The 27,429-nt window shown below is 40.2% G+C and overlaps 1 protein-coding gene across 1 annotated transcript in view; it reads left to right on the plus strand.

Moving 5' to 3' along the window:
* LOC126427068 (uncharacterized) overlaps nt 1-27,429 on the plus strand; it is a 51,373-nt gene that overhangs the window by 18,927 nt on the left and 5,017 nt on the right. The window contains exon 2 of the mRNA XM_050089245.1: nt 9,295-9,459. Coding sequence (XP_049945202.1) covers nt 9,295-9,459 — 165 coding nt within the window. The remainder of the gene's footprint in view (nt 1-9,294; nt 9,460-27,429) is intronic.

A 27,429-nucleotide genomic window follows, 5' to 3' on the forward strand; every position in this document is an offset into this window, starting at 1 on the left:
AGTTGGTGGGGACTTCAACCTTCCCTCGATTTGTTGGCAAAAATACTTGTTCAGAACTGGTGGTAGGCAAAAAACATCTTCCGAGATTGTCCTAAATGCTTTCTCCGAAAATTATTTCGAGCAATTAGTCCACAAACCCACGCGAATTTTAAATGGTTGCGAAAACACACTTGACCTCTTAGCCACAAACAATCCTGAGCTGATAGAGAGCATCATGACTGATACAGGGATTAGTGATCACAAGGTCGTTGTAGCTAGGCTCAATACAGTTTCTTCCAAATCCACCAGAAACAAACGCAAAATAATTTTATTTAAAAAAGTGGATAAAGTGTCACTAGAAGCCTTCCTAAGAGACAATCTCCATTCCTTCCGAACTGACTATGCAAATGTAGACGAGATGTGGCTCAAATTCAAAGATATAGTAGCAACAGCAATTGAGAGATTCATACCTCATAAATTGGTAAGAGATGGAACTGATCCCCCGTGGTACACAAAACAGGTCTGAACTCTGTTGCAGAGGCAACGGAAAAAGCATGCAAAGTTCAGAAGAACGCAAAATCCCGAAGATTGGCTAAAATTTACAGATGCGCGAAATTTGGCACGGACTTCAATGCGAGATACCTTTAATAGGTTCCACAACAAAACATTGTCTCGAAATTTGGTAGAAAATCCGAAGAAATTCTGGTTGTATGTAAAGTACACAAGCAGCAAGACGCAGTCAATACCTTCGCTGCGCAGTGCCGATGGTACTGTTACCGACGACTGTGCCGCTAAAGCGGAGTTATTGAACGCAGTTTTCCGAAATTCCTTCACCAGGGAAGATGAATGGAATATTCCAGAATTTGAAACACGAACAGCTGCTAGCATGAGTTTCTTAGAAGTAGATACCCTAGGGATTGCGAAGCAACTCAAATCGCTTGATACGGGCAAGTCTTCAGGTCCAGATTGTATACCGATTAGGTTCGTTTCAGATTACGCTGATACAATAGCTCCCTACTTAGCACTCATATACAACCGCTCGCTCACCGATAGATCTGTATCTACAGGCTGGAAAATTGCGCAGGTTGCACCAGTGTTTCAGAAGGGTAGTAGGAGTAATCCATCTAACTACAGACCTATATCATTGACGTCGGTTTGCAGTAGGGTTTTGGAGCATATACTGTATTCAAACATTATGAATCACTTCGAAGGGAACGATCTATTGATACGTAATCAGCACGGTTTCAGAAAACATCGTTCTTGTGCAACGCAGCTAGCTCTTTTTTCGCACGAAGTAATGGCCGCTATCGACAGGGGATCTCAAGTTGATTCCATATTTCTAGATTTCCGGAAAGCTTTTGACACCGTTTCTCACAAGCGACTTCTAATCAAGCTGCGGGCCTATGGGGTATCGTCTCAGTTGTGTGACTGGACTAGTGATTTCCTGTCAGGAAGGTCGCAGTTCGTAGTAATAGATGGCAAATCATCGAGTAAAACTGAAGTGATATCAGGTGTTCCCCAGGGAAGCGTCCTGGGACCTCTGCTGTTCCTGATCTACATAAATGACCTGGGTGACAATCTGAGCAGTTCTTTTAGGTTGTTTGCAGATGATGCTATAATTTACCGTCTAGTAAGGTCATCCGAAGACCAGTATCAGTTGCAAAGCGATTTAGAAAAGATTGCTGTATGGTGTGGCTGGTGGCAGTTGACGCTAAATAACAAAAAGTGTGAGGTGATCCACACGAGTTCCAAAAGAAATCCGTCGGAATTCAATTACTCGATAAATAGTACAACTCTCAAGGCTGTCAATTCAACTAAGTACCTGGGTGTTAAAATTACGAACAACTTCAGTTGGAAAGACCACATAGATAATATTGTGGGGAAGGCGAGCCAAAGGTTGCGTTTCTAAATGTCATTGGCAGGACACTTAGAAGATGCAACAAGTCCACTAAAGAGACAGCTTACACTACACTCGTTCGTCCTGTGTTAGAATATTGCTGCGTGGTGTGGAATCCTTACCAGGTGGGATTGACGGAGGACATCGAAAGGGTGCAAAAAATGGCAGCTCGTTTTGTATTATCACGTAGTAGGGGAGAGAGTGTGGCAGATATGATACGCGAATTGGGATGGAAGTCATTACAGCAAAGACGTTTTTCGTCGCGGCGAGATCTATTTACGAAATTTCAGTCACCAACTTTCTCTTCTGAATGCGAAAATATTTTGTTGAGCCCAACCTACGTACGTAGGAATGATCATCAAAATAAAATAAGAGAAATCAGAGCTCAAACAGAAAGGTTTAGGTGTTCATTTTTCCCGCGCGCTGTTCGGGAGTGGAATAGTAGAGAGATAGTATGATTGTGGTTCGACGAACCCTCTGCCAAGCACTTAAATGTGAATTGCAGAGTAGTCATGTAGATGTAGATGTAGATGTGAAACTCAACTTGCCCTTTCCTCACACCACACCCTGTGAACAGTGGTATACCGTATTAACTCGAATCTAAGCCGCACTTTTTTTCCGGCTTTTGTAATCCAAAAAACCGCCTGCAGCTTAGAATCGAGTGCAAAGCAAGCGGAAGTTCTGAAAAATGTTGGTAGGTGCCGCCACAACTAACTTCTGCCGCTGAATATATGTAGCGCTACACGGGCATGCTTTGCAGGCACAAAGATAAATACTGGCGCCAAAACCTCTGCGCCAGTAAACAAATTTAAAAAAAAAAAAAAAGGTGATAGACGAGCTTTTTTTCTCTGCCCCGAGTTTCGACCACTGCATTTTCATACATTATCCAATGAAGTAAATACAAATTCCGTATGGTTCATCTTCGAATGTAGCAGAATTTCAATGTACTACGAAAATCCAACTGGCATGACTGTTTGGGATGTTTGTCAATATGGCCAACTCTAATTTCTGAATTTTTTCCTGCCTGTGAAAAGAGATGGTTGCTAATAGGAACCTGATGAAATGTGAATCACATGCAGTATTCTCTTCACCATAGGAAGAATATGAATATAAACATTTTGCCATGTATTCTTTCGTGTTTGCTGCTATATCATTTAAATCCTGTCTGCCTTATGAACTACGAAACTAGAGTGAGACAACAGCAAACGCGGAAGAATATACATATCGTGTCATGTTTATATTCGTATTACACTTATGCCTAATAGTGATACAGTCAGAAATGAAGCACGGCAACTGACTAGATTTTTAAATCTAAGATTACTCTAATTTGATGTACTAAAGAAGCGGCCACAAAGATTTTCAAACAGAGAAAAATTTTCGCCTAACTCTCATTCAGAACATGTTCTATCATACGCAGTCTATTATTTGGTTCTTGTTGATCATTGTCAAAGAAAGCAGCAGTGTAAGTAACAACAAATAGCAGTCTCTTGCCATTGTTTTGCCAATGAGATGATTCCTCTCTTTTTTTTTTTTTTTTTTAAATTGTAAGCGGCGGTAGCGCGCACAAAAGCAAGCCATGCCGCGAGCGGCGACAGGCCGTAAACACACACTATCAGAATGCGACAAACAATGCATGACACAGTATAGTAACGCATTTTCAGCTGAGAGTGACGTAAACACCTATAACAAAGAAAACGGCACTTATCAGATCAAAGCAAAATAAGCAATCGATTCAAACCAGACGAAGCACGTGAAAAAGGAAGGGTACCCGTATAAATACGGACAGAACACCTGGCGCGTAGTGATGGCTACCTGGTAAAGCTTAACTGCTAACCTTACGACTCGAACCAAACTACTGTAGCTGTATCGTCATTCATTCGACCTAAATTGTGTCTCGTATTACAATGGACCAACTTTGTTTTGATTTGGAGGTGCGGCCTAAAACTTTTCTCTCCCCTTGAATTTCGAGTCTCAGATTTCACGTGCGGCTTAGATTCGGGAAATTTTTTTTTCCATTATTTCGAGTCTCATTTTTCAGGTGCGGCTTAGATTCGAGTGCGGATTAGATTCGAGTAAATACAGTAACCATGATAGGTGGATTCTGTAGTCCTCGGAAAGCTCATAATACGATGCCACACTGCAGCTGTTAACGGAGGCCTGAGCGTGCAGAATAGGTTCTCAGATGCGTGAGTGGTTTGACGACTTTCAAAGTAATAGAAACCGGTACGTTGTCCTCGACAGGGAACGTTCATCAGAAGTAGAGGGTTCATCGTGGGTATCCCAGGAAGTGTGACAGGACCGTTCTTCTTCTCTTTATCTGTGAATGATCTGTCAGACAGGGTGAACAGCTATTTGCTGCCGTTTGCTGATGGTGCTGTAGTGTGCAGATATGTGTCACCTCTGAGTGACTAGTAGCATAGAGGAAAATTTAAGACAGAATTTCTATTTCATGTGATAAATGGCAGCTTGTTTTAAATGTGGGGAAAAAATGATGTTAATGAAGAGGAATTAAAAAAACTTTACGGCGGTGTGCAGCTGTATTATTAATGGGTTGCTGCTTGACACAGCCATGTCTGTTAAATATCTAGGCATAATGCTGCGAAGCAATACAAAATGGAATGAGAGTAATTTTGGTTATAAGGAAGGCGAATGGATGACTTTGGTCTATTGGAAGAAGTCGTCTCCTACCTTCCAAACTTTACAGAAGCTCTCCTGCGAACCTTGCAGAACTAGCACTCCCGAAAGAAAGGATTTAGCGGAGACATGGCTTAGCCACAGCCTGAGGGATGTTTCCAGAATGAGATTTTCACTCTGCAGCGGAGTGTGCGCTGATATGAAACTTCCTGGCAGATTATAACTGTGTGCCGGACCGAGACTCGAACTCGGGACCTTTGCCTTTCATGGGCAAGTGCTCTACCACTGAGCTACCCAAGCACGACTCATGCCCCATCCTCACAAGGTAGGAGACAAGGTACTGGCAGAAATAAAGCTGTGAGGACGGGGGGTGAGTCGTGCTTGGGTAGCTCAGTGGTAGAGCACTTGCCCGCAAAAGGCAAAGGTCCCTAGTTCGAGTCTCGGCCCGCCACACAGTTTTAATCTGCCAGGAAGTTTCATATAAGCATACATTCCGCTGCAGAGTGAAAATCTCATTCTGGAAATGTCCCCCAGGCTGTTGCTAAGACATGTCTACGCAATATGTTTTCTTTCAAGAGTGCTAGTTCTGCAAGGTTCGCAGGAGAGCTTCTGTAAAGTTTGGGAGGTAGGAGACGAGGTACTGGTAGAAGTAAAGCTGTGAGGACAGGGCGTGAGTCGTGCTCGGGTAGTTCAGTCGGTAGAGCACTTGCCCGTGAGAGGCAAAGGTCCCGAGTTCGAGTCTCGGCCCGCCACACAGTTTTAATCTGCCAGGAAGTTTCATATCAGCACACACGCTGCTGCGTAGTGAAAATCTCATTCTACTTACCTGTAGGTTCGCTCAGTACGCAAGTTTTAACGGAAATGTTCCGTGAACTAGAGTGCACATTCCTGGAGGGAAGAATACATTCTTGTTACAAGATACTGTTGAGAAAGTTTAGAGAATGGGCATTTGTGACAGACTGCAGAAAAATCATACAGCCACCAAAATCCCTCTCTCTTAATGACAACAGAGACAGAATAAAGGATGTCGGGGCTCATACAGAAGTTTATAGAGTATCGTTTTTCTCTTGCCTCATTTGCAGGTGAACAGGAAAGGGAGAATCTTCTTCTTTTACACAGCTATCTTTCTAACTACTGCCATTTCACTTCCTACACTAACTCAGTTTACGTCGTCATCATCATAACAATGATGACATTTGGTTTGTGGGGCGCTCAACTGCACGGTCATCGGCAGCCGTACAAAGACCCAGTTTTTTCGCAGTCCAATTTTTTTCACAGTTCAACCTAGCCACTGTCACGAATGATGAGGACCGTGATGAAACAACGAGGACAACACACACACACTCAGGAACAGGAAAGGGAGCAACTGGCAATGATACAGAGGACTCTCCACCGTGCACCGTGCACTATGCTGGCTTGCAGAGTATGTATGCAGGTGCAGTTACATTTCCAGGTAGTCAGAATAAGTTTGTAAGAATTTGTTCCCTGGTAAGTCAGTCTGTCAAACTGGCATTAATGAAATCAGCTTATGTGTCTAGGAGTATCTTAACAACAGCCTCCCAGATGTCACAGTCAGTTCTAAAACAACTGGCCAGGTGCTTCTTTAACAATCTGAAGAGGATTAAGTATTAGAGTCAGTGGTGTTGAGAAACAGCTGAACTCGTCAAAATTGAACAAAGCTCCAGGCCCAGATAGAATCGCTGTAAGATTCTATACTGAATTAGTGACTGAGTTAGCCCCTCTTCTTGCTATAAGTGTAGACCCATCGAACAAAAAACGGTACCCAGTTCTTGGGAAAAGGCACAGACCACAGCTGTCTACAAGAGGGGTAGTAGACGTGATCTACAAAAATACTGTCTCATATCCTTGACATGTCGAAACAAGGCCCCCGGTGTACACAACATTCCATTAGAACTACTGACAGCCTTGGGAGAGCCAGTCCTGACAAAACTCTACCATCTGGTGAGCAAGATGTATGAGACAGGTGAAATACCCTCAGACTTCAAGAAGAATATAATAATTCCAATCCCAAAGAAAGCAGGTGTTGACAGATGTGAAAATTACTGAACTATCAGTTTAATAAGTCACAGCTGCAAAGTACTAACGCAAATTCTTTACAGACGAATAACTGGTAGAAGCTGACCTCGGGGAAGATCAGTTTGGATTCCGTAGAAATATTGGAACACGTGAGGCAATACTGACCCTACGAATTATCTTAGAAGGTGGATTAAGGAAACCTAAACCTACGTTTCTAGTGTTTGTGGACTTGAGAGAGAACTTTTGACAATGTTGTTCAGAAGGTGGCAGGAGGAAAATACAGGGAGTGGAAGGCTATTTACAGTTTGTACATAAATCAGATGGCAGTTATAAGAGTGGAGGAGCAGGAAAGTGAAGCAGTGGTTGGGAAGGGAGTGAGACAGGGTTGTAGCCTCTCCCCGATGTTATTCAATCCGTATATTGAGCAAGCAATAAAGGAAACTAAAGAAAATTTTGGAGTAGGAATTAAAATCGATGGAGAAGAAATAAAAACTTTGAGGTTCGCCGATGACATTGTAATTCTGTCAGGAACAGCAAAGGACTTGGAAGAGCAGTTGAACGGAATGGACAGTGTCTTGAAAGGAGGATATAAGATGAACATCAACAAAAGCAAAACGAAGATAATGGAATGTAGTCGAATTAAGTCGGGTGATGCTGAGGGAATTAGATTAGGAAATGAGACACTTAAAGTAGTAAAGGAGTTTTGCTATTTGTGGAGCAAAATAACTGATGATGGTCGAAGTAGAGAGGATATAAAATGTAGACTGGCAATGGCAAGGAAAGTGTTTCTGAAGAAAAGAAATTTGTTAACATCGAGTATAGATTTAAATGTCAGGAAGTCGTTTCTGAAAGTATTTGTATGGAGTGTAGCCATATATGGAAATAGTTTAGACAAGAAGAGAATAGAAGCTTTCGAAATGTGGTGCTACAGAAGAATGCTGAAGATTAGATGGGTGCACCACATAACTAATGAGGAGGTATTGAATAGAATTGGGAAGAAGAGAAGTTTGTGGCACAACTTGACAAGAAGAAGGGATCAGTTGGTAGGACATGTTCTGAGGCATCAAGGGATCACCAATTTAGTACTGGAGGGCAGCGTGGAGGGTAAAAATCGTAGAGGGAGACCAAGAGATGAATACACTAAGAAGATTCAGAAGGGTGCAGTAAGTATGGGGAGATGAAGAAGCTTGCACAGGATAGAGTAGCATGGAGAGCTGCATCAAACCAGTCTGTGGACTGAAGACCACAACAACAACAACATCCTTGTTATCGATTTGTTGTAGAACTGTAGAACATATACTGAGCTCAGACATAATGGGGTATCTTGAACAGTCCTTATTGCCAACCAGCCTGGATTTTGGAAACATTGTTCGAGTGAAACCCAACTCGCACTTTTCTCACGTGATATACTGAAAGATGTGGATCGAGGCAACCAGGTAGATGCAGTATTTTCTGATTTCCAAAAAGCTTTTGACTCACTATCTCATCTACACTTATTGTCAAAAGTTTGGCCATATGGGGTATGGAGTGAAATTTGTGACTGCATGGAGGACTTTGTGGTAGGGAGGACACATGTTATTTTGGATGGAGAAGCATTGTCAGATGTAGAAGTAACTTCAGGTGTGCCCCAGGGAATGCAGTCAATATTAAGAGTAAATTCAGGCTTTTTGCAGATGATGCAGCTATCTATAATGAACTACTGGCTGAAAGAAGTTGCATAAATATTCAGTCAGATCTCGATGAGATTTCAGTATGGTGCAGAGATTGGCAACTCGCTTTAAGTGTTCATAAATAGTGCACTTCACAAAATGAAAAAAATGGAGTATCCTATGACTATAATATCAATGAGTAACTGTTGGAATCGGCCAACTCACACAAATACCTAGATGTAACACTTTGTATGGTGGAGTACTGGGGAAGTGCAATCAGTCTACAAAGGAGATTGCTTACAAATCACTCATGTGGCTGGTGCTAGAATGCTGAAGTGTCTGGGACCCTTACTAGATATGACTAATAGGGGATATTGATTTATACATAGAAGGGCAGCACGATCAGTCAGCAGGTTTTATTGACCCACCAGAGAGTATCGCAGAGCTGCTGAAGGAACTGAACTGGGAGGGTCTTGGAGATAGACATAAACTATCCCGAGAAAGTCCGTTAACAAAGTTTCGAGAACCGGCTTTAAATGATGAGTACAGCAATATACGACAACCCCCTAGGTATCTCTCACATAGGGATCGCGAGGATAAGATTGGAATAATTGCTGCATGCACAGGGGCATTCAAACAATCACTCTTCATGCACTCCATACATGAATGGAACAGGAAGAAACCCAAATAACTGGTGCAATGGTACATACCCTCTGCCACCCACCTCATAGTGGGTTGCAGAGTATAGATGTAGAGGTGGTCATCTGAAACCGAGAGAACACATCTGGGATGCTGTCAGTCTCCAGCTCTGCTCTGTAATTTACAGGAGTGTGCGCATTAATTTGGGGCCACATTTTTTGAGTCTGTGTTGTGCAGAATGGCAGCTGTACATGCATTCCAGAGGTGGACGGACAATTTTTAATGGAGGTGGTCATAATGTCTTACCTCATCAGTGTATATTATATATTTTATTAAATTCATTTCCATCTATTTCTCAGTGACTAATTTCAACATTAATACCTCTGCTCTGTGATCTGTTTCCCACAAATAGCACGAGAATGGTGAGTGCAGTAGCAAAGCATTTTATTTGTTACCCAGGATGTCGAAGATGACGAGCAAAATCGGGCAGATGAACGTGGCGACGGAATACATCGAGCTGCAAATGGAAATACCACGACTACAGAGGTGCCTGAAAATAGGCAGTTCGGTGGCCCTGATGGACTTGCTCCGGGAACAGTTGCATACGTACATATTCCCAGACAGGTAACACATAACCGACAGTTGTAAATTTCTGCATTATGTAAATAATCTAGACTTTGGTAACTTTATAGAAATGATAATTAGGCTCTAGACAGATGTAGTAGTAATTTCAGGCAAGCCCAATAGAACTATGTTAGGACCCTCGCTGCTTGTCTTGTATACGGGTATTAACCCTTTCCATTCCAATGTCGAGTGCCACTCGACATCGCGAAATTTGTTTTCCGCTCCGAAGTCGAGCCTCATTCGACACGACTTTTCGAAGCTCTCAGACGTATTTTGAGTCTACTAGGCATTATTGCTGCAGTGTGCTGCCATCTAGGAGAACTAGTGTTAACTCGGTGTCGAACAGTAGCAGCTGTGTTAAGTCAAAGATTGTAATTGTTACGCTCAAGTCCACGCACTTGAAATGGCGATTTCTTCACGTACAGTCCTTTCTGAGGAAGAGATTTTTAGATCTTTTAGAGCAATCTCTAAGTGAAAACGAGAGTGAAAATGATTTTGATTATGATAGTGATTCATTTCAAAACAATTCGAGTGACAATGACGAAGAAAACAGTGACAATGTGCACGTTTCTAGTGATTCAGCAGAGGATTCGTGGCGAATGTGGAGCGACACTGACACCGACTTCACAGATTTTCCTTTTGACGAATCAAAGCGTGGTTTTATAACAGAAAGTAGTTCTGTTCCATCATCGCCTGTCGGATTCTTTCAATTAATTTTTACACATAACCTGTTTCAACAAATAGCAGATGAAACGAATAGGTATGCTACATCAAAAATACGTAAAGTGACACCACTTCCACAACATTCCGCATGGTGGTACTGGAGAAATGTTACCACGGAAGAAATGAAACGCTTCTATGGTGTGCTATTGAAAATGGCATTACAAAAGTGTAAGAACTTGCAGGACTTTTTTTCAAGAGAATGGTTACAATCATCCAACTTCTTTCCAGACTGTTTTGCTCACCGACAATTTATGCAAATTTTCTGGGCACTTCACGTTTCTAATCTGACGAGTGCTACGCATGTCAACAGTCAGGTTCAGTCACATCTGAGTAAAGTGACAAATGTACTGAATTACTTGTCTGGCACGTTTCTCGAAATTTATCGACCGTATGACTATTTAGCTGCTGACGAATCTATGGTATCGTTCGAGGGTCGTGTATTATTGAAAATGAACAATCATCAAAAACCAAAAAAATGGGGACTCAGAGTTTATGGAATTTCGGATTCATCAAATGGTTATATCTGCAGCTTGATACCCTATTTTGGCGCTGTAACAACTGAGTCATTGATTTGTCCACACTTGAATTTTTCTGTGAGAATAGTTCTTCAGCTGCTAGCTAATGTCAGAAAAGTTACAGGACAATCAGGGTATCATTTGTACACTAACCGTTTTTATACAAGTGTTGCATTAGCTGATGAGCTGTTGAAACAGAACACGCATCTCACAGGAATGATTCAGGCCAATCGCAAAAATCTTCCAACTGCAATCGAGAAAGGAGCTCTGCGTCTAAGGAAGCACGAAATAAAATGCCTCCGCAACAACAAAATGATGGTTCTGGCACGGCAAGATAAACGAACAGTTCTCGTGCTTTCACCAAAGCCAATAACTCAGTGTCACTTATAGAAAGGAGAAACAGAAAAGAAAGGGAAGAAATAAAGAGACCAAATGTGATTATTGATTATACTTCAAAGATGGCTGGAGTTGATCGATCTGACCATTTTATTTCCGGTTACGCTTTTCTAATCAAAAATCTCAAGTGGTGGCGAAAACTATACTTCTGTCTGTTGGAGGTAGGACTTGTTAACAGCTATTTACTATACAAGAACCACTGTGAGAAAAACAGCTTGACAATAACGTCTCACAAAGCATTCCGTAAAAGTGTTATAAGAGGATTAGTTGCCGAAGGAAGGAGGAGGAGGACGTCATTCAACTTCTTATGACGAGGAACGCTTGAATGGAAAGCTGCACATAATCAACAAGCTTCTTGAACAAGCATAAGGATTGTGCAGTGTGCTCAGACAGAAAAAAGAAAGGGGCAGGCGTGAAACTGTGTATTACTGCGAAACATGCTCACGAAACCCAGCCCTCCAGCCTGAAGAGTGTTTAAAAAAATACCACACAATGGAAAGTTTTGTACTGTAAAAGCTTACGTAAATATATAAATGAAAGCACACATTTTGCTTTAATGTATACACCAATTGTTGGCCAGCGGCCACATTGTTTCCACAAAGAGATCCGCGCAAATCTCTGCGGTGCACAGCCGCCAGCGATTTAAATAAGAGCGCGCAGAGCCGCCCTGTGTCTGCCTTACGGAGTGCAAAGCGTTAATAATCTGACAGACAAATGACACATTTATGTACAGTGAATTACTGAAAAAATCTGCACAGGTCTCGATAAGATTTCAAATGGGCACAAAGATTGGCAGCTTGCTTTCAGTATTCACAATTTTAACTTGCGCACTTCACTTAATACAAAATCATACTATTCTATGACTCCAATCTCAGTGAATGGAACAATTGCATTCAGTCAGTTCGTACAAACCTACAGTGACTTACTTACTGAAAAAATCTGCACAGGTCTCGATAAGATTTCAAATGGGCGCAAAGATTGGCAGCTTGCTTTCAGTATTCACAATTTTAACTTATGCGCCTTCACTTAATGCAAAATCATACTACAGGTTGTTTATAAATGAATATTGAGGTTTTAACGCTTTATAATATTTATTATATTAAACTTACAGTTATAATTATATGTCAAATGAAAGGGCAACTCAAACAGTTTTACCAAGAACCTTATAAATGTTCAATGTGAGCACCATTTGTCACACAGCACACATCAAGTCTATAGCCGAGTTCTTCCCAAACGTTGACAAGTAGCAACAACTGCTTCAATGTGGTTTCTTAATTCAGGGAGGTCTGCTGGTAGCGGAGGCATGTACACACGATCCTCGATGAAACCCCAGAGTAAAAAAACGCATGGCGCTAGGTCGGGTGAACGTGGAGGCCGTGTAAAGCAAGCACTGTGATTGGGCCCCTTGCGGCCTATCTCGAGGACAGTGAAGTTTGACCAATCGCGTACTTCGCTATGCCAGTGAGGTGGTGCACCATCTTGCTGGAAAATGAAGTTCTCTGGCTCATCTTCTTCCAACTGAGGGAAGAGCCATAGCTCTAGTGTATCAAGGTAAGAAGTGCCAGTTACAGTAGGTTCACCCAAAAAGAAAGACCCATAAACTTTCCGCCGGGATACGGCACAAAAAACAGTCACCTTAGGGGAATCTCGTTGCATTTGTACCACCTCGTGAGGATTTTCTGAGCCCCAGATGCGCACATTGTGAGTGTTAACATGTCCAGTAAGGTGAAAGGTCAATTCATCACTGAAGACATGATCCAGAAAATCTTCATCGTCACGAAACAACATTCCGTTTGCGAAGTTGGCACATAATCCATGATCTTCCGGCTTTAGAGCCTGTAATAACTGTAAACGGTAAGGACGTAGTTGTACGCCAGTGAGTGAATGACTCTCTCACTTGCTCAACAGTCTCTTTACTAACTCTTGGTCGTCCTGTGTTCTTCCCTTTACAAAGGCAACCGGTATTTTCAAATTGATGGTGCCATCTACGAATGTTGTTATCATTTGGAGGATCACAACCGAACTTCAACTGGAACGCACGTTGCACAGTAACTACAGATTCGGTCTTTGCAAACTGTAAAACACAAAATGCTTTCTGTTCACTAGTCGCCATCTTTGCTACTACCGCTGTCTAGTGGATTGCAGCAGAAACACTGCGTGCTGTGCATGTGCACTGGTGCAAAACACCACTGTTTGAGATGCTATTTCATTTTGTAACGAAGCAAGGTTGCCCACTGCTATCCTGTTTTGGTTTTACACTCCTTCAGTAACTTAGTTAAGCAATGAACTTTTATTTTTTTTCATTTTCACTACTCAGATTCCAACTACAGATTCTGTGGCCTTCAGCGTCATAGTACAGAATTCAGAAATAGTTTAAATAAAATTCCATTAGTAAAATCTATTATTTCACTACATTCTAATGTCTATTCTGAAAGTAATGAGCTAATCAGTTTTATTGGAAATACATACTATTAACAGTTACGGACAATGACGTATATTGTGCAATACATATTAAGTAAAATTCAAGGGAGCTAATAGATCAAATTCAGATATAAGACTGCATCCAAAAGGAAGCCTAAATTTTACTAATTCCAACAAAGGGTTTAAAATAACATAAAGTCTATTAGTTAAATAGATATTAAGACTTAAAATCTGTAGCCTGAATGACTTTCAGTGCCAATTGTGACCAAACTACCAAATACTTCCGAGATCTGTTTCGATACTTTTGCTACCTTTATTTTCCTACGTAAAATAACTCCAGTCTCAACTTTGTAAGTGCATTAATTAAGAATTAAGTAAATTTGAATATGCAAAAATTTTTGTTCAAAAGGGCTGCCGTGGTTATAAGTCGGGAATTCCCACTGCGGATGCATAAGTTAGTTCCGCGTATTTAAATTGATACAGCTCACTCATGTTATTAAAATAATAAAACCCAATAGTTAACTTCAAAACCAGTTAGAAAGGATCATTTTAACCCTGGGAAATTATAAACTATAATATATTAACAGAAATAGTCAAATATTCAAGCGCTCGTATATATAAGGTCCGAGTTTGTGCAGTTCTAAGTTGGTAATTGTAATTGTGAACTTTATTAAAGATTGGAAGTTTTTGACCTACCTAATGTGACAATTAAGTGTAAGAGGCCTGGTCACATGAATATTGTGTGTGCGAGTGATAACAAATAAATCGCACTATGGTTGGCAAATGTTCAACAGTGCATACGGCCTTGACTTTTTATTTTGGAAAACGTAATCTAGAATCCTGGCTTCTTAATTTCAGTGTGATTTAGGTGATACGGACGCAGCTACCTTGCAGACAATGTTGAATAAGCAAAGCAAGGTAGGTCGAGAACACTGCGCACTATCTGCTTGGTGAGGAAATGTTTCAATACCGGTACATCCGGTTGTGACGTGAACTAGTAAGAGGCACTAATACGAGGACATGTCCCGGCACATTACAATTTGACATATCATTTATATTCAAGAATATATTGACTCATGAAAGAACAAAATAATGGAAAAATATTAGGGCCTAAGTTTATGATGTAGGGATCAACCCACGAATCCAAACCACACCGGGTACAAACCAGCAAAAAATGTTTTGACACAACAAAATGAATAAAGCTCATAATCATCTCAATAAGTTCAATTATAACCAAATAGTAAATGTAAGAAGCGTCTAGCCTCAATCAATGGTTGTATCTTCTCCTTCAGTACACATACACATAGTCATGATGACTAGGGGTACCCAAAACAGAGTTAAGCATGAATCTGTCTACAACTCAAGTTCCAATCAGATACAATATTGCAATATCCAGGATAAATACAGGTAAACAGAGACATAATTAGCTTTGAATGATAACAAAGTCCAGTAGCTAGAGGACCAAAATCAGTGTATGAAAGCAGACATGTATACATCTTATTATGTTGTCTACACTAGTAAATGTCTTCCACACTATTTGCTAATTGTCCATACAAACTATCCTATGTACATAAAAGCCTAGAAGATTCATTTACAAATGACAAAAAAAATGCGCACTGATTTAGAGTTACATAATGTATTGGAAAGTCAGTTCCCCTACATGCATTTATGCTGAATAACTCTTGTCTTCAGCAATCTTGTCTAACAATTCACAAATATCAGTCAGAGACAGATCCAGTCAACAGATGCTCTATTAAGTTACCCAGCACCCACAATCTCTTGCAAGTTGACTGGTCCATCAGGTTACAGTCATACAGCAATATGTGGAGTGGACCCACCGACATCGGCTTCCTCCCTAGAGTTCTCGCCAGAAGATCCTACGGATACGTAACTTCCTGTCTATCATTCACATCAGATTTTGAGACATTGTTTTGTGTACTAAATATGCTGTTCAATACCTCCTTCAAATCACATGAGATATGTTCTCCTTAGTCATTTTACAGCCAATTATATGAGATTTATGTCAGGTGAAATTAAAAAGTGTTCACATATGAAACATTAATAAACAGAGTTAAAAGCAATGAAAAGAATGGACTAATAAGGTGTTACACACAGATAAACAAATATACTTTTCCTAATTTTTACAGCACAAAAAAGATCTGTGCATTTCGTCTCATGGCATATATGTATCAATTTCTACAGAAAATATCTATTACAGTACTCATCTGTGTAATATATCATAGATTTTGAACTCAGTCAATATTTTATTGTTTTTGTTGTTGTGGTCTTCAGTCCTGAGACTGGTTTGATGCAGCTCTCCATGCTACTCTATCCTGTGCAAACTTCTTCATCTCCAAGTAACTACTGCAACCTACATCCTTCTTAATCTGTTTAGTGTATTCATCTCTTGGTCTCCCTCTACGATTCTTACCCTCCACGCTGCCCTCCAATACTAAATTGGTGATCCCTTGATGCCTCAGAATGTGTCCTACTAACCGATCCCTTCTTCTAGTCAAGTTGTGACACAAACCTCTCTTCTCCCCAATTCTATTCAATACCCCCTCATTAGTTATGTGATCTACCCATTTAATCTTCAGCATTCTTCTGTACCACCACATTTCGAAAGATTCTTGTCCAAATTATATATTGTCCACCTTTCACTTCCATACATGGCTACACTCCATACAAATACTTTCAGAAACGACTTCCTGACACTTAAATCTATACTCGATGTTAACAAATTTCTCTTCTTCAGAAACGCTTTCCTTGCCATTGCCAGTCTACATTTTATATCCTCTCTACTTCGACCATCATCAGTTAATTTGCTCCCCAAATAGCAAAACTCCTTTACTACTTTAAGCATCTCATTTCCTAATATAATTCCCTCAGCATCACCCGACTTAATTCGACTACATTCCATTATCCTCGTTTTGCTTTTGTTGATGTTCATCTTATATCCTCCTTTCAAGACACTGCCCATTCTGTTCAGCTCCTCTTCCAAATCCTTTGCTGCCTCTGACAGAATTACAGTGTCATTGGCGAACCTCAAATTTTAATTTCTTCTCCATGGATTTTAATACCTATTCCAAGTTTTCTTTTGTTTCCTTTACTGCTTGCTCAATATACAGATTGAATAACATCTGGGAAAGGCTACAACCCTGTCTCACTCCCTTCCCAACCACTGCTTCCCTTTCATGTCCCTCGACTCCATCTGGTTTCTGTACAAATTGAAAATAGCCTTTCGCTCTCTGTTTTTTAAGCTTGCCACCTTCAGAACTTGAAAGAGAGTATTCCAGTCAACATTGTCAAAAGTTTCCTCTAAGTCTACAAATGCTAGAAAAATAGATTTGCCTTTCCTTGATCTATCTTCTAACATAATACGTAGGGGCAGTATTGCCTCATGTGTTCCAACGTTTCTACACAGTCCAAATTGATCTCCTCCAAGGTCAGCTTCCGCCATCGCCTGTAAAGAATTCGTGTTAGTATTTTGCAGCCATCACTTATTAAACTGATAGTTCAGTAATTTTCACATCTGTCAACACCTGCTTTCTTTGGAATTTGAATTATTATATTCTTCTTGAAGTCTGAGGGTATTTCGCCTGTCTCATACATCTTGCTCACCAGATGGTAAAGTTTTGTCAGTGCTGGCTCTCCAAGGCTATCAGTAGTACTAATGGAACATTGTCTACTCCCAAGGCCTTGTTTCGACTTAGGTCTTTCAGTGCATGATAGATAATTGAAACCCCTCAGCTGCCAACAGGTGTTGTTGATATACCTCGATGGGGACAGCCCCGACCAGGACTCGAACCTGGAATCTCCTGCTTACATGGCAGATGCTCTATCCATCTGAATTACCGAGGACACAGATGAATAGCACAACTGCAGGGACTTATCCCTTGCACATTTTCCTTGAGACCCACATTCTCAACTGTCCACAATCTACATACATAATGTACCTAATAGGTATTTGCCCATCCATACATTACTTCTGCACACTGAGGTGATGATTTCCATAAGAGTTTGGGCAACATCTGTGCATTTGCACAGACAAATTCCTCTCATGTAAGCAGGGGATCCCGGGTTCAAGTCCCGGTCGGGGCAAACGTTTTCAGCTGTCCCCAGTTATTTATCATTTATTCCAAAGAAGCTGCTCAGTCATCAATGATATCTGTTCTTTCGAGAACAGTTACTATCTTCATATCTTTCTACGCACTTTCAAACTCTTCTGCAATATCATATTTTCAGTGCTGTGTCAGACTCTTCACACAATATCGTATCTCCCATTTCATCTTCATCTACATCCTCTTCCATTTATATAATATTGTCCTCAAGTACATCGCCCATTTATAGACCCCTATGTACTCCTTCCACCTTCTTGCTTTCCCTTCTTTGCTTAGAACTGGGTTTCTTTCTGAGCTCTTGATATTCATACAAGTGATTCTCTTTTCTCCAAAGGTCTCTTTAATTTTCCTGTAGGCAGTATCTATCTTACCCCTAGTGAGATAAGCCTCTACATCCTTACATTTGTCCTCTAGCCATCCCTGCTTAGCCATTTTGCACTCCCTGTCGATTTCATTTTTGAGACGATTGTATTCCTTTTCGCTGCTTCATTTACTGCATTTTTATATTTTCTCTTTTCATCAATTAAATTCAATATTTCTTCTGTTACCCAAGGATTTCTACTAGCCCTCGTCTTTTTACCTACTTGATCCTCTGCTGCCTTCACTACTTCATCCCTCAGAGCTACCCATTCGTCTTCTACTGTATTTGTTTTCCCCCATTCCTGTCAATTGTTCCCTTATGCTCTCCCTGAAACTCTGTACAACCTCTGGTTTAGTCAGTTTATCCAGGTCCCATCTCCTTAAATTCCCACCTTTTTGCAATTTCTTTAGCTTTAACCTACAGTTCATAACCAATAGATTGTGGTCAGAGTCCACATCTGCCCCTGGAAATGTCTTACAATTTAAAACCTGGTTCCTAAATCTCTGTCTTACCATTATATAATCTATCTGATAACTTTTAGTATCTCCAGGATTCTTCCATGAATACAACCTTCTTTTATGATTCTTGAACCAAGTGTTAGCTATGATTAAGTTTGCTCTGTGCAAAATTCTACCAGACGGCTTCCTCTTTCATTTCTTAACCCCAATCCATATTCACCTACTATGTTTCCTCCTCTCCCTTTTCCTACTGTCGAATTCCAGTCACCCATGACTATTAAATTTTCATCTCCCTTCACTACTTGAATAATTTCTTTTATCTCATCATACATTTCTTCAATTTCTTCGTCATCTGCAGAGCTAGTTGGCATATAAAGTTGTACTACTGTAGTAGGGGTGGGCTTCGTGTCTATCTTGGCCACAATAATGTGTTCACTATGCTGTTTGTAGTAGCTTACCTGCAGTCCTATTTTTTTATTCATTATTAAACCTACTCCTGCATTACCCCTATTTGATTTGGTATTTATAACCCTGTATTCACCTGACCAGAAGTCTTGTTCCTCCTGCCACCGTGATTTCCCTAAATCACTCCAGGCAAATGCCGGGATGGTTCCTCTGAAAGGGCACGGCCGACTTCCTTCCCCATCCTTCCCTAATCCGATGAGACCGATGACTACGCTGTCTGGTCTCCTTCCCCAAACCAACCAACCTCCTGCCACCGAACTTCACTAATTCCCACTATATCTAACTTTAACCTATCCATTTCCCTTTTTAAATTTTCTAACCTACCTGCCCGATTAAGGGATCTGACATTCCACGCTCCGATCCATAGAACGCTAGTTTTCTTTCTCCTGATAACGACGTCCTTTTGAGTAGTCCCCGCCCGGAGATCCGAACGGGGGACTATTTTACCTCCGGAATATTTTACCCAAGAGGACGCCATCATCATTTAACCATACAGTAAAGCTGGATGCCCTCGGGAAAAATTACGGCTGTAGTTTCCCCTTGCTTTCAGGCGTTCGCAGTACCAACACAGCAAGGCCGTTTTGGTTAGTTTGGTTGTTACAGAAGGAACACAAAATATATTACTGTCAAAATTACTTTTTGTACTTAGTTCTTCTTTCAGTTCAATCCAGCAATTTGGATGCAAATTGTGACTAACCACAGCTAACCTATTCCAGAATGCACATTTTTCTATCAATCTGTTTCCAAACAAAATTTCAAAAAAATTTCAACTTTATTCTCTAGGCTTACAGGTAACTTACCTCTACTGTTTGAATCATTACTCTGCATGACATTAATGAAAAACTGCTTTGACTGGACTGGTTATCCATGACTCTCACTAATATCTTCACATATGTCACTTACCTTACCTGTATTGACAAATAACTCTGAAACTTCATTATTCTTAACTCCACAAAAACTGATACTCATTGTCATTATTATCATCATATTCTTCCAAAATCACCTCATCAATAACATCATTAACAACACAAGTCTCATCTCCATCAAAGTCACACACCTCACCTACATTCATTTGCAATAAGCTACCTGTCTCAGACTTACCAACCTCAGTCATTTCACAGCTCTCATCCACATCTTCATCAAAAACACCACCAAATTCAGATTCAATACTGCCATCACCTGTTTTACATAGATCAATAACACTGTTTCCTGACCAAGAGAAGAAATAATTAATACACACTACATCAAAATTCTCATTACTCTCACATTCAGGTTTGTGATTAGTGCCTACATCAATATAAGTAAACATAGGGTCATTCCATGTCAGTTCAACCAGGGGCTCCAGCTCATAGTCTCAGATTTGACTGAAATTCAGTACACTAATTCTACCATGTGTGGAACACTCGTGTACAAAGTATTAGTTTCCCCTGTCAATTAGTTCCAGAATTATGACTTGTTAAAGAAGGTGGAGTGACCCGGAAATTGCAACCCGCATCTGGCAATCTATCTTCAGACCCAAATTCAGGTCTTAATAACTTTGGAATTATGCCACACAGTCCAATGAAATTTTTACAACCCAGTAACATCCATTTAAAGAAAACACTCCATGAATCAAAACACCAACAACATATTTCTGAGGGAAAATAAAAACTTCCAAAATGTGATTAAAAAACTGTAATACGTTAAAAGGTACACATTGTAGGTGCCCTCTATGCCAAATATAATTCACTCAAAAAGCGTATAAATTTTTTTGAGGTAAGATTAATGTGGCCTAAACACACACAGAATGCATCATGCCCATATCAGTCACAAAAACTGAGTTACATGCACACAAAAATACAAAAATTTGAAACATTACCTGAAAAAGATGGATTTTCGAAGTGTGGTAGCACAAAAGAGACAAGTGGTTGTTGTTGTTGTGGTCTTCAGTCCTGAGACTGGTTTGATGCAGCTCTCCATGCTACCCTATCCTGTGCAAGCTTCTTCATCTCCCAGTACCCACTGCAACCCACATCCTTCTGAATCTGCTTAGTGTATTGATCTCTTGGTCTCCCTCTACGATTTTTACCCTCCACGCTGCCCTCCAATGCTAAATTTGTGATCCCTTGATGCCTCAAAACATGTCCTACCAACCGATCCCTTCTTCTAGTCAAGTTGTGCCACAAACTTCTCTTCTCCCCAATCCTATTCAATACCTCCTCATTAGTTACGTGATCTACCCACCTTATCTTCAGCATTCTTCTGTAGCACCACATTTCGAAAGCTTCTATTATCTTCTTGTCCAAACTGGTTATCGTCCATGTTTCACTTCCATACATGGCCACACTCCATACAAATACTTTCAGAAACGACTTCCTGACACTTAAATCTATACTCGATGTTAACAAATTTCTCTTCTTCAGAAACGATTTCCTTGCCATTGCCAGTCTACATTTTATATCCTCTCTACTTCGACCATCATCAAGTGGTATCCAAACCAAATTTCACACACTGCACAAGTAGACCATAATGATATATATCTCAAAATTTCATAATGTTATTGCAAGACATTTGTGTACAATGGAAGTTGACAGATGTATTTGGTGATGTGGCCATTGTTCCACAACACAATTTTGTAAAAACATATCCTAAACTGTTCTGCCTCTTCTTATCCTCTCCCACAACTGTTTAATCACTAAGCAACAACATATATACAGATTAACATAACCTATCATTAATGTTTACTGCAGCTTAACTGCTAAAAACCAGTCGATTGTGCTTCGAACAGAAGTTCTCCCACACTTTAGCTACTGTATTCCGTACATTGAGTGGCTAATTGTACTGTCTTCCTGACACTGGTAGGAACTGGAACTGTCATAAGAATACGTTCAAAAGGAATCCAACACCTGTCTGCCAAACGTGGCCAATGAAATGATCTTGCTGGTCCTGCTGGTGCCAAGAAGTTCACAAATACATCACGTTCTGCTTCACAGCACTCTGCAACACATCCTAAGTACCATTTGTCATCATAAACAGCAATAACATAGCAACCTGGTTGTATGTTGCTGCTTTTGCTTCTGAATCCTGAGTCAGACACACTGTGAAGACACATGTTGTGCATGAACCTATAGTTATAACCGGACAGTCTGCTCATCTGCACATTGTCAGAGTCCACTGGAGAAAAGTGATGATGGCTCCTTGTGCCCGTAACAGTTTTAACATGTTCTAGTCTGCTTTTTAGCAACTCTTCGACTGATTTCACCTCATCTTTCAAAACATAGAATGGTTGTATGCCAGAGAAATTTTTCTGTACCCAGGTAAATAATTGAAGAGATGTTAGAATGTGACCTTCTGTAGGGTGCTGCAGACTAGCTCGTGATGCCATGCACTTTATGGTAGCACCAATACCATCACATACATTTTTACCATGACTTGTGAAAAAATTCCATTCTGCGTGAATCTGAAAATCGTGGTAAGGCATGCATAAATTTTTGAGATTTTTACAGTTTTTGTACTGACTAGCTGCCCATCACTGAAGTATTTCGCAAAATGTATGTGAGGTGGCTTGTTTTTCACATATGCCGTGACAGTGCGAATGTGGGCATGAACTGCAATGGCATCATGAATTAAACAGTCACTAAAACGCACAGGTTCATGACAGACACATCACCTGATTCACCTCTATAGTAAATCGCAAATGGCTGGAGAGTTGCTTGACTGTTGTCCCAATGATATTCTTGGATGGCATCTTGAACTATAAATGCATAATTTTCTGAAAAAGTCTAGTATTACTATAATTTCATCTTGTTTCAAATTATCCTTACAAAACTGGAGATAAGCTGATTGTGCTGTTACTGTGAAGCTGTGTGTGGTCAGTTTGTCCGTTTCTTTGACAACACATTTCAACAAAATCTTCCTCTGTACTTTGCTTTGTTTCAAGACTTGTGCGATCCACGTGTGTCGATTGTTTATAAGAAACAAGTTCATCGTCATCCATAAGGAGTTCACCATACAGTTTGTTATTCACGTGTTCTGCAAGATTTGCCTTACCAGGACACTTTTCACACCTGTGTATCATGCACTGGTAGGAACTGATGTCACACACTAGCAGCTTCATTGCACCTTTGTAATCCAGACCAGAATCCTTTATAGCAGCAAACATCAGCATAGCATTTTTATGGGTCTCACATACACAAACATTGCGTGTGCCCCTTGCACTTACAGGCACAACCCATATTGGCCGAAGATTGAAAAAAAAAAAAAAAGATAAACCTACTTTGTTATTGGGATACTTTTCCTTGAATTCTACATATAGTTCTGATATTTTGCATAGCAACAATCTTGTTTGCATCTGTACATGTACATTTCCCATTTTCACCGTTACATAGGCTTTTTTTTCCAGGCATTATTCGGATGTAGTCATTATTTTCATAAAACTCCGACACTAGCACCTTTATTTCTGAACTCAATTGCTTACCCTGAGCCTGCTAAAGTTGTGGAAGCACTCCCTGGGTTGCCTTTAATTTCCTAGCATGCTTTACCATATATGTAGAAACACTGAATTCCTTTGCATTGTAGTCAATAGACCATCTGGAAGGTCCAAGGGTAAGAATAGCTACTTTCTTCTGGCGTGTGGATATGGCACATTTTTCTTTCAAATCATGCACAATTTTGTCCAAATCACAGCATTTCTGGCATGATTTGTGTTCCTTTGGAGCAGATAGTTCTTCCTCTTCCACCAGTAGTGTGTCAGCTATTTTGTGTTTTAATTCCATTTGAGCTTCTTGTAGTCTTCTTCTACTATAGCTGGACCTGTCTCTTTTCCCGACTTTGTGTATCTTCATGGGAGATAAACCAAGAGCAGTCTCTGAAGTATTTAACTGCTCATCCGCTCTGGTTGTAGGTGGCTGATACTCTTCGTCACTGTCATGTAAATTATCAGGATATTCTTCATTTTTTAGCAGTGTAACACACCTGGAACATAACATTTGTCCTGGTTTCGTGTTAAGTACCATGCACTGATTCACTTTCAATACTGATTTTATATCAATTTCTCTGAGGCTACGCTTCACTGTCTTTTTATGAATCCGAAATGGATCAAAACAACTTCTTTGTAAGAAAGAATACTTATCCAGAAACACTTTCATATGATGATAACAAACACTACAGTTTCCTGGAACTGTACATCTTGCGCCCACAGGGTGTATCCCGGATCTCCATAGCAACAAATCTAGGTCCGATTCATCCAGATCATACAGTACAAAGCGAATGCCACATTTTGTCCCATATGTTGTTTTATGACATTCAGATGCTTGTGCTCTACCAATACTGCAACTTGTTTGAACAAAAGCACCACTAGTACACTCTTCTGCCTCCATACTGACTTTCCACAACAGTACTGACTAGTCTGAACTAGAATCTTAAAAACATGAGTAACCTGTAATTGTTGCTTGTTTCCTTTGTTGTTCCTGCCTAACAATGACGCATTCTGTCCCTGAAAACTACCATTGTCTAACTTTCTGTTGCCTAATGGTTCCCGATAATTACTGAAGCTTTATCCGAAACAAGCTGTCTGCATCATCACTATTACTTACTAAATCATGTTAAAAGAAACGTAACCAAATACATCTCTGCCAACTTTTATTGTACACAAATGCGTTGCAATAACAAGTTGAAATTTTGCCACATATTATATTATGGTCTACTTATGCAGTGTTCGAAATTTGGCTTGGATATCACTTGCCCCTTTTGTGCTAGCTCACTTAGAAAATCCATGTTTTTCAGGTAATTTTTCAAATTTTTGTATTTCTGTGTGCATGTAACTCTGTTTGTGTGACTGATATGGGCAAGATGAGCTCTGTGTGTGTTTAGGCCACATTAAGCTTACCACAAAAAAATTGTACCCTTTTTGAGTGAATTACATTTGGCATAGAGGGCACCCACAATATGTACCTTTTAACGTATTACATTTTTTTAATCACATTTTGGAATTTTTTATTTTCCCTCAGAAATATTTTGTTGGTGTTTTGATTCATGGAGTGTGTTCTCTACGTGGATGTTACTGGATTGTAAAAATCTCACTGGACTGTGCGAAATAGTTCCAAAAGTTATTAAGACCTGAAGTTGGGTCTGAAGATAGATTTCCAGATGCGGGTTGCAATTTCCGAGTCACGCCACCTTCTTGCACAAGCCACAATTCTGGAACTAATTGGCAAGGGAACTTAAAATTTTGTACATGAGTGTTCCACACTTGGTAGCATTGGTGTGCTAAATTTCAGCCAAATCTGAGACTATCAGCTGGAACATTTTCTCAAATGGGTTGAATTGACATGGAATGACCCCATAGTATTCCAGAACTTTTGATCAAAACATAAATGAGAAATCTGATGTTCCTTGTGTTCAACTTCAGATACCTGTGCCACATAATTAATATTGTTATTATTGTCTAAATGTAAGTGTAACTTGGGGGTCGTGTACTTGTTGTGTTTCCTCGTCCCAAAACTGTGTACCTTCAATGAGGTGGACTGTTGTTTCCCGAATAGTTGCTTCTATGATTGTTTCTCCTGTTAAATTGCTCATAGTTATCCCCATTGTTTCTATTCTGGTGATGCTCAAAATTTCTGTCTTGATTACCATTTTGGCCCTGATAGAAATTACCATTATCTCTATTTCTGTAGTTATTACCATTTTGATCTCTGTCATTTCAGTTGTTATGGCACATGCTTCTTTCTACTGCCCTATCCAGCCTGTCAACATATTGTAAAAATTGCTCAAGGCAATCATCAGGTTGTTGTTGTTGTTGTTGTGGTCTTCAGTCCTGAGACTGGTTTGATGCAGCTCTCCATGCTACTCTATCCTGTGCTAGCTTTTTCATCTCCCAGTACCTACTGCAACCTACATCCTTCTGAATCTGCTTAGTGTATTCATCTCTTGGTCTCCCTCTACAATTTTTACCCTCCACGCTGCCCTCCAATACTAAATTGGTGATCTCTTGATGCCTCAGAACATGTCCTACCAACCGATCCCTTCTTCTGGTCAAGTTGTGCCACAAACTTCTCTTCTCCCCAATCCTATTCAATACTTCCTCATTAGTTATGTGATCTACCCATCTAATCTTCAGCATTCTTCTGTAGCACCACATTTCGAAAGCTTCTATTCTCTTCTTGTCCAAACTATTTATCGTCCATGTTTCACTTCCATACATGGCTACACTCCATACGAATACTTTCAGAAATGACTTCCTGACACTTAAATCAATACTGGATGCTAACAAATTTCTCTTCTTCAGAAACGCTTTCCTTGCCATTGCCAGCCTACATTTTATATCCTCTCTACTTCGACCATCATCAGTTATTTTGCTCCCCAAATAGCAAAACTCCTTTACTACTTTAAGTGCCTCATTTCCTAATCTAATTCCCTCAGCATCACCCGACTTAATTAGACTACATTCCATTATCCTTGTTTTGCTTTTGTTGATGTTCATCTTATATCCTCCTTTCAAGACACTGTCCATTCCATTCAACTGCTCTTCCAAGTCCTTTGCTGTCTCTGACAGAATTACAATGTCATCGGCGAACCTCAAAGTTTTTATTTCTTCTCCATGAATTTTAATACCTACTCCGAATTTTTCTTTTGTTTCCTTTACTGCTTGCTCAATATACAGATTGAATAACATCGGGGAGAGGCTACAACCCTGTCTTACTCCCTTCCCAACCACTGCTTCCCTTTCATGTCCCTCGACTCTTATAACTGCCATCTGGTTTCTGTACAAATTGTAAATAGCCTTTCGCTCCCTGTATTTTACCCCTGCCACCTTTAGAATTTGAAAGAGAGTATTCAAGTCAACATTGTCAAAAGCTTTCTCTAAGTCTACAAATGCTAGAAATGTAGGTTTGCCTTTCCTTAATCTTTCTTCTAAGATAAGTCGTAAGGTCAGTATTGCCTCACGTGTTCCAGTGTTTCTACGGAATCCAAACTGATCTTCCCCGAGGTTGGCTTCTACTAGTTTTTCCATTCGTCTGTAAAGAATTCGTGTTAGTATTTTCAGCTGTGACTTATTAAGCTGATAGTTCGGTAATTTTCACATCTGTCAACACCTGCTTTCTTTGGGATTGGAATTATTATATTCTTCTTGAAGTCTGAGGGTATTTCGCCTGTTTCATACATCTTGCTCACCAGATGGTAGAGTTTTGTCAGGACTGGCTCTCCCACGGCCGTCAGTAGTTCCAATGGAATATTGTCTACTCCGGGGGCCTTGTTTCGACTCAGGTCTTTCAGTGCTCTGTCAAACTCTTCACGCAGTATCATATCTCCCATTTCATCTTCATCTACATCCTCTTCCATTTCCATAATATTGTCCTCAAGTACATCGCCCTTGTATAGACCCTCTATATACTCCTTCCACCTTTCTGCTTTCCCTTCTTTGCTTAGAACTGGGTTTCCATCTGAGCTCTTGATATTCATACAAGTCGTTCTCTTATCTCCAAAGGTCTCTTTAATTTTCCTGTAGGCGGTATCTATCTTACCCCTAG

The sequence above is a fragment of the Schistocerca serialis genome, chromosome 11 (genome assembly GCF_023864345.2).
Source record: "Schistocerca serialis cubense isolate TAMUIC-IGC-003099 chromosome 11, iqSchSeri2.2, whole genome shotgun sequence".
NCBI lineage: Eukaryota > Metazoa > Arthropoda > Insecta > Orthoptera > Acrididae > Schistocerca > Schistocerca serialis.